Genomic DNA, 14,274 nt, shown 5'->3' with positions numbered 1-14,274 from the left:
TCTGCAGCTTTTACAGGGACACACAATTCTCTTGGATTCCACAGTTATCACTTAGGATGGGGACATGCGCTTAGCTTTCCTCAGGCAACCCTTCCCTCTGCATCATTAAGCCCCAGCCTACTGGAAGCCTGTTTGTTTATTTCTATTTCTAAGCTCTTCTTACGATGTTTTTCAGTTACAGCTTCCCTCTGGTTTTTCTTTTGTTTCCTTTTGAAGAGGAACAGTTGTCTGCACTGAGGAAGTTCTGTGTCTGCCAATGCTGCTATTCTCCTTTGATGAAAAAGTCAGGCTTGATTTCGGTTCGTGTCTGGCTCGGCTACCTGCTTGTTCACAGCAGATTCAAAAACGCGCTGAAAGTTTGCAGCCTGCTGCCTTTCCTTGGCTGGGAAGAGCAGAAAGATGGAAGGGTACGTTGCATCCAATTTTTCCTGAAAACTTTCAGGCTGTGCCTCCACAAAGGGCTTGTTACAAGTGTTCCTCCACAGACAGCTGATGCCAGAAGTGATGGTGGGAAGGCTGCCGTCGCTGGAGACTTGTGTGTAATTTTACGGTAACCCCTGCCATAAGCAAAACGAGCCATCGTGCGCAGCATCAGCACAGCAATTACAGTGATGAAGGCAGCCTTGGAGGGGGGAGTTACACGGCTGGGATGGGTCCACGGGACATTGTGCTGGGGAAGGAGTTCAGTCCCCTTCCTCTCCCACGAAGCCCTCCAGCCTCCCGCTGACTTACACAGCCCGTAGCTTCTCTGAGGAGCGGCTCAGAAATCACGGGGTTGTGCTGGAAACCCGGTGCGGGCAGTACCGAAACAGGGAAACAGGAAGCACAAGGTTGTGGTGGGAAGGATGTGGGAAGGGAGTCAGGGTACCTTCAAATCACAGAGCTCGTGTCACAGCCACCGACTGGGAGAGCAGTGCTGGTAAACTTGGGCTCGCTAGTGTTCATGTATAAATTAAAAATTAGGTATATTTCTGACCAAGTTATTTTGAGGTGACAAGCCATGGTGCTCCCCTCAGAAGAGTTTCTATTATTGGTACCTTCACAGACTTTCGCTCTCTGTGAGCTTGAAAATAACAGTGAGTTCATGAATTAACTTTCAGGCAGCAAACACTCCAGCGAAAGCTTGTATTTTTAAGACAACAAATGAGGCTGTGCAATAAGCACGCAAACTGTAAATGCAAATGCACTGTTTCGAAGTGCATTTGAAAGTCAACCTAATGATGGACTTAGAGGCTTAAAGCAGCTCTTTTCCTGTACTAGTTCGAATCTTTAATTACACTCTTCATTCCCAGCAATCAGATGTGATACTGAACTAGAGAGCTTTGTAAATCATGTTATGCTGGGTTTGGTGTCTTTGAACAATCACGTATTTAGCATATTTCTGAACGACAAAGCGGTCAAAGTGCTGCTGAGCTTTGTCAAGTTAAACATGGAATTCTACAGGAAGTTTTTTAATTAGATTTCAGGCCAACAGAGGCAACCCCTAAATATCACGACAGTGCCTGTGGCTGGGCCATGCTGCCTAGCTCTGGGTGTGCCTCCAGGCTTCATTTTTTTAATGACTGACACTTCTATTTATAGGGCAAATACAAGGGAGTTGCTTGGAAGGGAACATTTCTGAATACATTTCAGTGTACACAGATTTGAGTCACAAAGTCTGTTAACATACAGTTCCTGGTACCGGCCCCTTCCATTTTATCTGGAGATAAGAGTCTTTGCTCCACCCATGGCAAAGTGACTGCCGCCGTTGCGGCACTCTGGGCTGTTCTCTCCTCTTAGCCGAGGGCCGGTGGCGTAAGCAAGAGCTTCTTCGTTGTCCCAGTGTAACTTAACCTTAACCGTCATCAAGCCACACCAGATTTTGCTTTCTGTGTTCTGTTCCTTCACTAGGGTGACATTTGAACAGGCAGTGCTGCTCTCTAGTAGCAATCAGCTAGAAGCAAAACCAGCAGCTGACTGGTACCATCTTCTTACCTTCACAGGAGAATAACCCTGGGTGGCCTGGAAGATTAGCACACGCTGCTGGTTTGACGGTGTGAAATGAGCCTCAGGCTGGTGATAGTCAAAAGTTAATGCTACAGGTGTTCAGTATCCTTTGTAAAACAGGATTGATGGTTGTAATCATTCGCTACGAGATACGCCCGCTCTGTAACCGGTAACCTCAGCCCTGTGTCCCCAGCTTAAACGGGCGCCTGTTAGTGCAGAAGTTGTGTTGTTGGCTCCCATTCTCCAGTCGAACGGAGCATTTCACCCTCCAGGAATGCAGTTCTGTCATCCTCCGGAGACTTAATTGGCAAAAAGTGAATGGAACAGGGAGAAAATGTGTATTAGCTGCGGGTGCCTCAAGTGCTAGAGGAAGGACTTTGGTGTTGATAAAAGAGAGGGAATTGGAAGACACACTGATGTTGTGGTACAGACCCTGTGATCGTGCAGGTGCGTGCTGGCCTGCCGTGCGGGGTGGTAACATTTTTTGCATCTTCTTGAAAATTGCTGTCTTTTGCAAAGGATCAGTGCTCTGTGAGCTACTAGTCAGGCTCCTTCTGGGTATTATGGAGCTGCCACAGGCAATCACTGAAATGGATCTATAGATTGTTCAGATCATTCGTGCTCATCCACGGCTAAATGAGTGGCAAACAGCAGCAGCTCCCATTTTAAGCTGACCTGGGGAAAACCAGTGGGAACTCCCCACATGCATTTGGGATCCCTCCATGCTTTTTTAGAGAAGATAAATCTAAACACTTTTCACATTTTGGAAAAAAACTGAATTTGAATTTCAGACTTTCAATGTACATATTCCTTTTTGGACTCTGGGTCACCTTGCATCCTTGGATGAGACATTTAACTGTTCCAAGTCTTGTCCTCCCCATCACTAAAAGGCAGGGACTGCCAGCCCTCTGGGAATGCTATGTGAAGTGCTGACAGTTCAGAACTAAGGAAAATACATTTTTTATAAAACTTTTGGAGGTGGCTCATGTAAGAATATAATCAAACCCTGACAATCCTTTCCAGAGATTATTCAGGCATCTGCCATGCACAGAAATACCTGGCAGAATAAAATTCACCTAAGTCCATAAACCTGATCCCAGCAGTAACTCATGCAACCGGTAACTGACCACTTCTACGCTGAAGAATCTACCACCACATCGCATTAGAGATGAGGGAGAGCCTGGGCATTCCTCACCCCTCCAACCACACATGGCCAGATGCTGAGCCCCACCTGCCAAAAGGGCTTCCCCAGCTGCAGCATGGCCCCTGCCATGGAAAGGGTGGCCGCCCTTGCCCTGCCCCTAGAAAGATGGGATCATCAGGCATGAACCAGACCCATGTTTTCAACAAGCATGGGAGAAACAGTCACTGACCATTTTAATTGTCTTGGTCATAGGTACAGGCACCATCTAAAAGGCAACGCTGCCCTCTCTTATGTCTTCAGCTACTCACTCACGCACGGCTGTGTACGCAGAACCAGCTACTCCCATCGCAGCTTGGGGCTTGGAATTAGCCTCAGGCAAATGACACGGAATAAAGAAAGCAAAGCCACGGAATAAAGAAAGCAAAGCTGGCTCCTGCGAGGAGCTGGGCACCTTCCGTTCCTAATGAGCTTCAGAGACTTAGAGAAGGCGTTTCGCATCCCGTAAGGACAAAGTAATCTACTGTGAGCTACTGTAATTAGTTCTTCAAGTCTTAACCTTCATCCACTGCTTTTTCACTATACGAATCAGGTATTAACATTTAAATAAAAATCAATAGGTTCACGTTGTCATTTCGTATTAGTAGCATCCAACTTCATGGACTAAAACTAGATGAAACTGATTTTGTTACCAGTTTAGAAGTTAACTTTTATTTTAATTTTTATTTTGGAAGTTAGAAGATAGCTTTTATTTTAACTTTATTTTGGTGTGTTATCTTATTGATGATTTCAATACAGAAATTTCAAGACAATCATGAGTCCAATGTAATCATTCTGTATAAAAGTGTATGAGAAATACGTTTTAAAATGAAAATGTGTATAACAACATATTATCTCCACGTGCCCATTTTTAAAAAGAAATTAGAGAATTAACAGAAAAAAAAGATTATTCATATTAGGCCTGACTCCAACACTGGTAATCAGATTGACTGTTAAATAGCTCCACAAATACTTTTCTTGTACTCAGCTGAAGTACTTATGTAGGCAAATACTGCTGGGCCCTGGCAAAAGCGGGGGAATCTGGGCTTCTCTGATTCAAAGGTTTATTATTAACAAAATCCTCAGTTGCTCAAACTCAGTTTCAACCGAACAGTCACACTACTAGTCAGAGAAAGGCACACATATGATAAAGGAGAATGAAAAAAGCTTATTGACGTGTTGATAGACAGCTGATAAGGAAAACAAAAACCCACTTGAAAAAAATAACAGTTAAGTTTTAGTCGGAGTCAGAAGCAGCATCTGGTCTCTTTTCTCTCCCGTCACCAAGAAGATGTTTGCAACGATGCTGGAGATATTTCCAATTCTAGCCATCCTTACAGGTAAGAATAACAAACAGATCAAAATAGCACTGGAATAAAGGAACTTGTTGAGTAAGAGAGTAGGTGATCCTGACTGGCAAACTAGGAGAACATTCAAGATTTATTTTAGGATGGAATGAAAATCAGGGCTATGATGGTATGCCATTTTGTTGAAATCAGCAAGCTGACCGCTGACTGGTAAGAGATTTTTCTTCAAGAACAGAATTCTAGCTTTGGTAAGTTAATGTTTTGCTCTAAAACCAGGCAGAGGCAGAGAGCTCTCACGTAGAGCGTTAGGGTCTTTCAAGTATTTCAAGGTTAGGTCTTCTCACATTCGGCTTTTGTCTCCTCTTGCTAATAGGACTGGGAAATGCTGCCTCAGTCCCACCCCCACCCAAAAATTTTGGGGGACGCTTAACTTTAAGCATGCAAATAATCCTTTGGATTTCCTTGAAGTTAAGTGAGGACGTAATACTTTATGGTATCTAGGAATTATACGGTATATTAAAGAGTATATATTATTCATGTTTCAAGCACATTTCGTTGTGCTAAGCTTTATTTTTAATATATACAGAAGTAGACATTTGAAGTCTAATGCTCCACGGAGATGAGCAACCTCTGTACCCACTAAAGAAAATGGAAGTTAGATTCCACATTTTCTTTTCAAGATGGAATTATCTGGTTTGGATTCCAGAGAAGTAGTTTAAATAGTGGCTCCTCGTGTATCAATGTTCTCTCTCTCACACGCACATAAACCCCACAGATTTTTGCCTTAGAAATTAAAAGTAATTCAGCGTTAGTACCAATACTTTCAAAACCATGTCCTCTAATTTTAAAGTTCTGGATTTAAGACTAGCAGTGTGTCCATACGGATGTGCGCCACTGATTGGGGTTTTCTGTGGTGTCTAGGAAAAGATCAGTAAATTTGGATTTACTTCGTGAGCGTTAAAAACTGCATGGGATTTCAGTGAAAGTGGGAGATTCCCAATTAACTGCCATGACTTTCTCTGGTCTTACTGTAATATTGATGAGTAAAAGACATGGATCAACTATTTTTAACAAGTTACGGTCCTGTTCACACTAGCTTTTTTTGCTAAATTACTTCTTATTCATGCGCTTTTTTAAATTGAAACCAAAGGGCCTGTATGTATGAAATGGGATTACAAGTTTGAAACCATAAGCAGTGAACTAAACGCAAAGCAAAACTCCCATTAACTTCTGTGATGAGGGACCCGGCTCTGCACATCCAGTTTGTCCCATTTTCAGTCAAAAGCTCCATCTTCCAACTAGTGATGGCTTTAAACAGCCTCAGTGGACAAAGGAAGTTGGCTATGTTTTTGCCTTATATTTTTACTAGAGCAAAGCCTATTTCAACTAAATGTACTTTTTCAAAGTACATGGCTTCATGGAAACTAGAATGCTTTGTGGAGTTGTTTCTGCTAAAATGAATTTCTTCTGGAAGAGCTTATAACAGCCGGGCTCTGCGGCACTCCTGACTCCAGAAACAGAGACTAATAAAGGAAATATGTGGAGCAGATGACTGGAAAACGGATACTTTCAGTAGAATGACATTGTGTTGAAAGCCTGTAGCTTTAATCTAGCGAAGAATAGAAAATAAACACATGTAAACCTGGAAGTATTATTGTGGCAAGAAACTATCATCCTCTGGCCAACTCTAATTCTTAAAGCTGAGAACAGTGAACTTAGACATCTGAAATAATATTATACGGCTTTTATGCTAGATCTCAGTGACGATTAAGCTACTGTGAACTCCCAGGACAAGCAGGACTTGCAGCCAGCACTGGGATCCCCTCTGTCCCCCAAGGCAGGTTTGACACATTTAGGTCAGTCTCCAGCCATTCCTGTGAGACTATCTTCACATATAATGTAAATCCTGCTGTAGTTTAAACCCGCTAGTTCTCACCCTAGCCACCACCAACACGGAAAGTAGATTATTCCCTTCTTCCTTGCAGTGAGCTTTTACTATTGAAGCCACTAAACAAGGAAAACAGACCCCAAAGAGTTCACACTCTAGTTTCAGATAGGTTTGCATATTGTAGGCAACAGATAAATTGGCAATATTTACATGGTTAAAAATGTCAAAACAGATTAGATTTCTTTTTTAAACATTAAAATTATCTCACAGGGCTGATAATTTGAGCAAAATCCTCTTTTGGTGTTACTGGAGGTTCTGCTTAAATTCTCAAAAGCAGTACCTGAACATAAGATGCACAGACATTCCGCTGAGAAGAGTATTTTCTATGTTTTGCCTCTACATACGTAAAAATCATTGTTATTATAACACTAAAGTCTCACCTTGCCTGTTTTGCATAGAAAGCTCTGAAAGACTTATGTTTTCCATCACATTCAAACAAAATCTATTCTCCTTCAGAATCTTTTGACAGTAGTTTTAAAACTGGACCCAGTGATCTAACAAAACCCTGAAATTCAGACTTATTTTTCTGACAGCTCTAGCTTTTTTGCCGTATGTCATCATTGCTAGTAACTTATGTGGAGGACAGAAACAGATAATACTGTAAGATGGTGCTCGATTCTTTTCATTAATATGGCCATGTAGCCAAGACTGATCAGAACATTATGCTCACAAGTTGTGTTTTGCTCCCTTTCTGCTTTGAGCACAACAGAAAGGGTTGATGAAGTTATCACAGAATTTCTCACAACCCACATAATAAAAGCAGTTCCAGAAAGCTTAGTTTACCATTTCCAGTGTAAAAGGATTCGAAACGAACAGCTTCTGCATGTAAGCCCTATGCGGAGAAAGGCTGCTGGGCTCCAGCCTGGGGGAACCCCACGGTGCCACTGAGTCCGAGTCAGAACTAAGAACGTAAGAAGAGACAATGCTGTAGGAGATGGTGATACAGGGTAAAGGAGATCAGGTATCTAAAGGAGTAACTGCAAAAAAAGAGGGGCAAGAAGAGTGTAAAAGAGGGCTAGACACAGCTGCAAATGAGAGCGCAAGGCGCAGGAGAGCACTGTGAGTGCAAGAAGAAAGGTTTGGTTTAGCCACAGGCTCTTAGTGAGAAGATAAGGCTCTGCAAGTGCAGAACAAGTATGTTTGTAGGAACTCTGCTTTTTCAGAATGTTATTTGTTGTAAGGACACAGGTATTCTGGGGGATTTATTTGCTTGTTAGCTTTTACCCACTCCCAGCTTGTTATCACTGAACAGCCGAAGGGAAACTGTACTGAAAAGGAGAATGACTGGGCACGTCCTACGGGCTTCTTCGATAATGCAGGGAGCAAGGCAGTCCCGCAGGGCTCCCACGGTCAGCCCCGGCTGATCTCTCCTCACCACACTTACTGTCCACAGGCCATGTCAGCAGTGTTGTGGTGACCGTCCCTGAGAAGACAGTGAATGTCACTACAGGTGGAAACGCAACCCTCCTCTGCACATACACAAGTTCTGGACCGCTGGGAAATTTCTTTATTCAGTGGAGCTTTTACAGTGCCAAAGAGAGCCAACTGCACACCGTAAGATATTTATTTATTATTAATATGAAGTTATGTTTAAGATATCTGTTAAGTCCTCAAAGAACCTTGTTACGTTTGATAGTGTTACCCTCACTAAGGACCAGGGAGGCAGGTAATGTCGGTGTTCCCACCCTAAATACAAGGGACTAGGGTGCAATGTAGTTTAGGGGCAGATGCACAAAGTTATCTAGGCTCCTAGTTCCTCCTGGCATGACTGAACTCCTTTGGAAACTTAGGAGAAGGTACAAAAGGGATTCAGATGCTCAAACGACTTGCTCCAAGTCACACAGGAAGCATGAAGTGGAGCAAAGACGAGGTGTCCAAAAATCACATAAGCGCTCCAGACGCTGGACCAGTTCCTTTTTCTCTTGTCTGGCAGATATTTCCTGCCATTGTGAGGGCTGCTTTCCTGGTGAGACGCCCTTGCCCATAACGATGTGCCCCCCATTCAAGGGTCAAACCAGAGCTCCTTGACTCGGCCGCAATCGTTGCTGTTAGGCGGCTCAGTAAGAGGAGCGGTGCACAACAACGGGCTATCGGCGCAAAGAGACCAGTGAGTATTTTGGCAGGACTCTGTAGAAATTTGTCATAGCAGGAAATCTGCCACAGCAAGCTTGTGTTGGTATTTCACAGCACCCAATGGGTGTCTTTGTGCTAGCGGAACAATTACGGATCAATGGCAAATGCTCCCTGCCCTTCCTGAGACCCCGAGAGGCAGCAGAGCCAAAGACTATCTCCCCCGGGGGTACAAGAAGACGGTGTGGTAGGTTGGGGTATCAGCACAGAGATGGTCATCAGGACTGTGAGGGACACCGAGTACTGTACGGCTACGTGCTGTAACCACTGCCCGCGCCTCTCGTGTGGCTGTAAAGACCTTGCAGAGCAGCCTGGTCTGCCTGGAAGGAGCCAGGGATGGGATGTGTAACTTCGTACTCACACTACTGCCCAGACTTCAAGAGCTATCTGTTAATCTTATGTTTTGGTGGGGAAATGAATCCATGAATCTAACTCCCAGCATAACATGCAGGGTATGCGTTCCCAGCAGCTCAGCCCTGTCCGGTGCTGAGCAGTCAGCAACACCTTCCTTCGTAAGAAGAAATGCTGATTAAAAGTGTTACTGCATCTTTGAAGATGACTGTGATTTTTTTTCCATGCCCTGGTGTCGGGCTTGTGCCTGTTAGACAATTAATCCCTTTTTTCTCCCATCATTTTTATCCCGTGGCTATCATTTTTTCCTAAAAGTTCATTCCTCCTGCCTGGTGTTACACCTGAGAGTTGATGTAAAGAGATTTGATTTAGAAGACTGTCACAGTCCACATGAATGATATTCTTGTCATGTTCACCGATTTCCTAACAAGATTATGTTAGGAGGTTTGCCATTGCTGATAGAGTTATACCTTCTATTTGGTTTATTGATTATAGCAGAATTAGACTGTCTGTAATTTGCAGAATGTACAGTATGTAACATATTTGGCATTGAACGGCAATAGCCGCTACGTAAGAAACAGCAATTTAACGTAAGACAGAACTGCTCACCCTCCTGAGGTATATCACAGCCACAGATAAAGACTGTATCAGTGCTAGGTACAAACACTGGGCCCACCCCAAATTCTGACTCCAGCTCAAAGCACACCTTGCCTGACTAATTGTATGAGTAGTTGTTAGTCATCATTTGCTTTTTTCAAGTCAAACCTGTTTTATTAAATGAAGAATTATTCATGAAAGGGCGGTAGCTGCAGGTTTTCTAAGTTGTATATAGTACAATATGTTATAATTTTGATCTGGTACGTTACATGATAAATTTTAATCACTTGTTCAGGTGGGAAGTACAGCACTACCATAGGATCAAGCCCATCTTCTCCAGATTTGGTTAGGGTCTCTCTGTTTTACTTGCATCATATTTTCCATATTGCAAGACAATAAATACAATAGATTTTCTGGTCACAACCAAGAGAAATAAGTAGATTGTAGCTGCAAGTATTTTAGAGGGAGAATCAGAGAGTTTCAAGAGATACAAGAGGGGAAAACCATTTGTAAACTGCAACCAGTGATGAGAAAATACCCCCTGAGGATTATAATCATAAAATACTGTGGGTGGCTGACAATGCGCTCAATGAGAACTAGCTGATGTGAGGCTACCAAGTGTCAGGGAAACCTTCTAGATCAACCCCTTCAGCACTCGCTCCCGGCTTCCGCAGCTGCCACTGCGGGCAACGGGAAAGCTGTGCCCATAAGGACTGTAAGAAACGCTACTGGGAAAAACTGCGTCTGGTTTTCTCCCTATCTGCAACTAATTTCATGGTAAATTCACTTTCACGCTGCAACACACATGCGTTCGTAACGGATGATTTGCATTTTCATTAAAAAAAGACGATTCAATCTGGAAAGGCCACGGGTTAGTGACTAATCCCGTTCTCCTTGAACACTGAGGTAAAACTTGGTTTCGCCGCAGCCCCGGTTACCCTTGGCTCGCGGGCTCGGCGAGGCTCGGAGGACACCCTTCGCTCCTCTGAGCCCGCTGATGTGCTTGCAGGGTGCACGTGCGTGAAGCGCTGCAGGACGGGGGCACTACTCTTTTTAATCCTGTATTACTTGACCCTGTATCCTGCTACCACAACATGGCGATTCCTCACCATTTTGAACCCATTCACAGTAACGTTAATCGTGTTAATGCAAACACTGGAAGAAAGGACTGTGACTGCTTGTGGAAAACACAGTGTAAGAAATTACACAACACAGTTGAACATGGAATTAGATTTTCAACCTCCCTCTGAACCCACAGCAATGCAAAGTCGGTATTTCTATTTCAGGCTGGTGACTTTTTGGAGTTTCAGGAAGGACTGAGTGCCTGAAAGCATGCATGTTTTTCTCCTACAAGTTTAAACAAAAAATAATCTGTCTTTCTAAAAACCTGGCTTTACGCTGGTTGCTTGGCATGTAGCTCAAGTTAAGTTTCACATTTTGTTCCAAGTAGGAAACATATGCATGGCAATGGAGGAGGTTGCCAGCTTTGGCTTTCATTGTTTAGATTAAAGAATACTAAAAATCAAGTAAAAAATGTATTTAATATGCTGGTAAGATGACAAAACCAACTGAATTGAACAGACTGGAACCATACCTTACTGAATATCAGAAAAGTAGCTTGCATTTTAAGTGGGATAAAATTATTTAATTATGAGAGATACTTAGATTCTTCCAAAATGTCAGTAATAAACAAACAAACAAGCAAGCAAACGCTTTCTTATAAATAGCATACATTGTCCCTGAAAAAGTTTGTTGAAAATTCTGGCTTAGTTCAAAGTTTGCCATTTTTTTCAGTAACTAGATGTAACTAAACGGATAACATTTTCAACTTGTTTTTTAAAGCAGAAAATTTCTGCCAAATATTTTGAAGATAGAAGACTTAAAATTTTTCAGAAAAAAAATGCAGAAATAATATATCTTCTTATCCTACCTGCTACAATTTTCAATATTCCTGACATCTTAGTAAATGTTAGCTGTCTTGATGACCCTATTATTCACATGGCTGGTATATTTGCAGTAATAAGATTAAGCAGGGGGGATGTTCTCCATAACAATTATGAGGGGGGAAAAAAATCTTGATTCTAATAAATAATGTTTATTTATTTACATAATAGGGAATATAGCCCTTTCTCTCTACAGTGGTAGCAAATAATGGAGCAAATGGCAGGATGTTAGAATTAATTAAGGCAAATTTATGTCACTGGGATGCTTTTGGCTTGAAGCATTAATGAATGTGAGCTTTAAATTACTAAGTTTTAGTATATAAATACGCATAATAATTACATAATACGCACAGAGGCCATAGGTACCCTTTTTAATAAGAATGTCAGTATTTTACACTGCCACTTAACGTTACAGATTTTGCAGTGTTTTGAGACATGTATGCTCAGGTACAGTCCTGTCTGGAGTGAAATCACTAAGATCAGGATTAGGACTAGTGCCAGGGTTAATTTAATGCCCCAGAGTACTCAGCAACAGATTTTACCTTGCTTCAAGGTGAGGCCGTGCTGGTCATTACTTGGCGGACCTGATGCAGATCTGCCCCCCAGCACTGGCTTTGTGAAGCTGGCTGGTGTCTTCTGCTGTTTGTTCTGGTGTTTTCATATCCTGTTCCGCATTGCCCACCTTACACAACGCTGGTGCAGGTGCTCGACAGTTAAAAGTCATGGCAGTTACACCGGAGAGGATGAAATACTGCAAACAAGCTGTTCACAGATAGTATGATGAAAAGGGAGGCAGCAAACAGCGGAATGGCAGGTGTTCGCGGTGCTGTTTCGAAGACAGTGCAGCTATATATAGTGTGTGAATATAGATATTTTTCCTAATTGGAGCCTAACTCTGCTCTTTTCCTGAGAAGTTTCTCCAGTGGAAGTAATTTCCCTCATTTGAACTACATAGTGTAAATATCAAGTCATGCAAAACAGGATGCCATATGTATTTTTCACTTTTTCTTCTTGCCATTTACCCCTTAGCAACATGTCTGTCTAACGATAAATGTCATTTTTAAATAATAACTCCCACCCAAGGATCTTGAGAACTTTCCAATACTGAACTGTATCTATTTTACATATAGACAAACGGAGGCAAACACTACTTATTCAGCTCACCCAGGGTAACAGAGTACATCACAGCCTTGCCTGGTTCATACCGTAAAGTCTCAACTCCTGCTAAGGTCTACATCTGTGCTTCATTTCATGCTCTGACTCGCTCGCTCGCCTTGGTGGCAAGCACTTAAGTAAATGTTTGAAAGATTGAAGCCTGCTGTTGACTCTGCACAGGCGACGCTACAGCCTTGCAAAGCTAAATACAACTCCTGAACCTAACCAGGGCCACACCTTGAGCCTCCAGCCCAGGCCACCCACAGTTAAACTAAGTGGAATTATCAGAGACACCTCATGGCTACCCAAGATATTCCCAGGGCAGAATTCTGGATAGAAATTTTCATTTCACTAGATGAGTAAAGGACATGAGTGACTGTTACCTGTAAGAGAAACTGAGTTACTGACAGACTTTTCATGAAGATGTTCTCTTAAAAAAGGCGAGCTTGAAATATTTGCAGATAGTGACATTGACACTGCTTTGGTAAAACTACTGATGGGCAATTGAGAGGGGAAGTGTTAGCAGCATGTAAGAGTAATAATAGCTTCCATTTATTTTATATATTGGCTTTCAGCCTGCCAGAGCCCTGTATTTTTCTCATATTTGTACTACCGAGAAAGTTATCACTTAGTGGATAGAGGCAAGGAGGGTTTCACTTACTGCAAACCATACAGAAGGGGAAGATGGCACTGTTCCCTTACGAGAAGTCTAGTCATGTCCTCATACCCAGCCTTGCAGGCCTGATGAGCCACTTTGCAAAATCTTCACAGCAGTGAGCATGTTGTGTCACGTTGCTCAGGAACAGGGAACGGGGTGGCAGAGCCCAAGGGAGGAAAGAGATGCAATAAAAGCGATCCGAGCACAACTGTGTCTGCTCCTTTCACCCTTGAAACCCCAAATTCACATTACCAGCAGCCTCATGGCCAGGACAGCTCTGCTGCCCAGCCCAAAGCACGGCACCGGCATGCGCACTGAGCTACCGTGTGAGAGCCAGGGACCAGCCAGCCCTAGGAGCGTGGGGTTCCCCTAAAAACTGCTGAAAGAACAAATTCCTCTCCATGTATTATGAGTAGTTACTGAGATCCCACCACACACTTTTGGCCACAGACAACCGAGATCATGTGCTGCAGAGGTTGTTGGCGCTGCAAGGGACATGGGCTTGGGAGCAGAGCTGCCCGTTCCTGCCTACGAGTGAAGATGAGCCTGTGCAAAGCACCTCCTGAAGCAGCTCAGGGAGATTTCCCGGAAAGGGCCTCTCTGATACATGAGCATTTCTTTTTGCCTAGAGGTGATTTTTTTTTAAATCGAGTCTTATCTAGCACTTAGATGACTGAGCAGGCGCTTAAAAGGAATAGCTTCATGGAAAGCAAAGGCAACGCCTCCAGTGCAGAGGAACGGAGACCCTGTTGTCCCGTCACCGCAGTCCGAGAGACGCCCCGCTGTCAGTGGGATTACTGCGCGCTGCCTGTGCTTACCTCCGGCACTGGGGAGACAGTCTGCGGAGAGAAGATAAACCAATACACTCATGCAGACAACAGCGAGAACACACAGGGAAGCGGAGACGAGGAGAAAATGATCGGGCATGTTTGCAGCCAACATTTGTCTTCAATCTTAGTTTGCCTAATTTTGGGTAAAACTTAGAAATAAGATTATATTACATCCCTCTGTTGACAAAG

General features: G+C 43.2%; 1 protein-coding gene across 1 annotated transcript in view; it reads left to right on the top strand.

The window, feature by feature from the left end:
* The first annotated feature begins 4,412 nt into the window (after positions 1-4,412).
* Positions 4,413-14,274, top strand: part of VSIG1 (V-set and immunoglobulin domain containing 1) — a 21,724-nt gene continuing 11,862 nt past the window's right edge. Inside the window, exons 1-2 of the mRNA XM_010282903.1 lie at positions 4,413-4,506; positions 7,815-7,975. Of these exons, the coding sequence (XP_010281205.1) occupies positions 4,458-4,506; positions 7,815-7,975 (210 nt within the window). The 5' untranslated portion in view covers positions 4,413-4,457. The remainder of the gene's footprint in view (positions 4,507-7,814; positions 7,976-14,274) is intronic.

The sequence above is a fragment of the Phaethon lepturus genome, unplaced genomic scaffold (genome assembly GCF_000687285.1).
Source record: "Phaethon lepturus isolate BGI_N335 unplaced genomic scaffold, ASM68728v1 scaffold24002, whole genome shotgun sequence".
NCBI lineage: Eukaryota > Metazoa > Chordata > Aves > Phaethontiformes > Phaethontidae > Phaethon > Phaethon lepturus.
The sequence above is the reverse complement of the archived record's forward strand: the minus strand, read 5'-3'. Positions and strand labels throughout refer to the sequence as shown.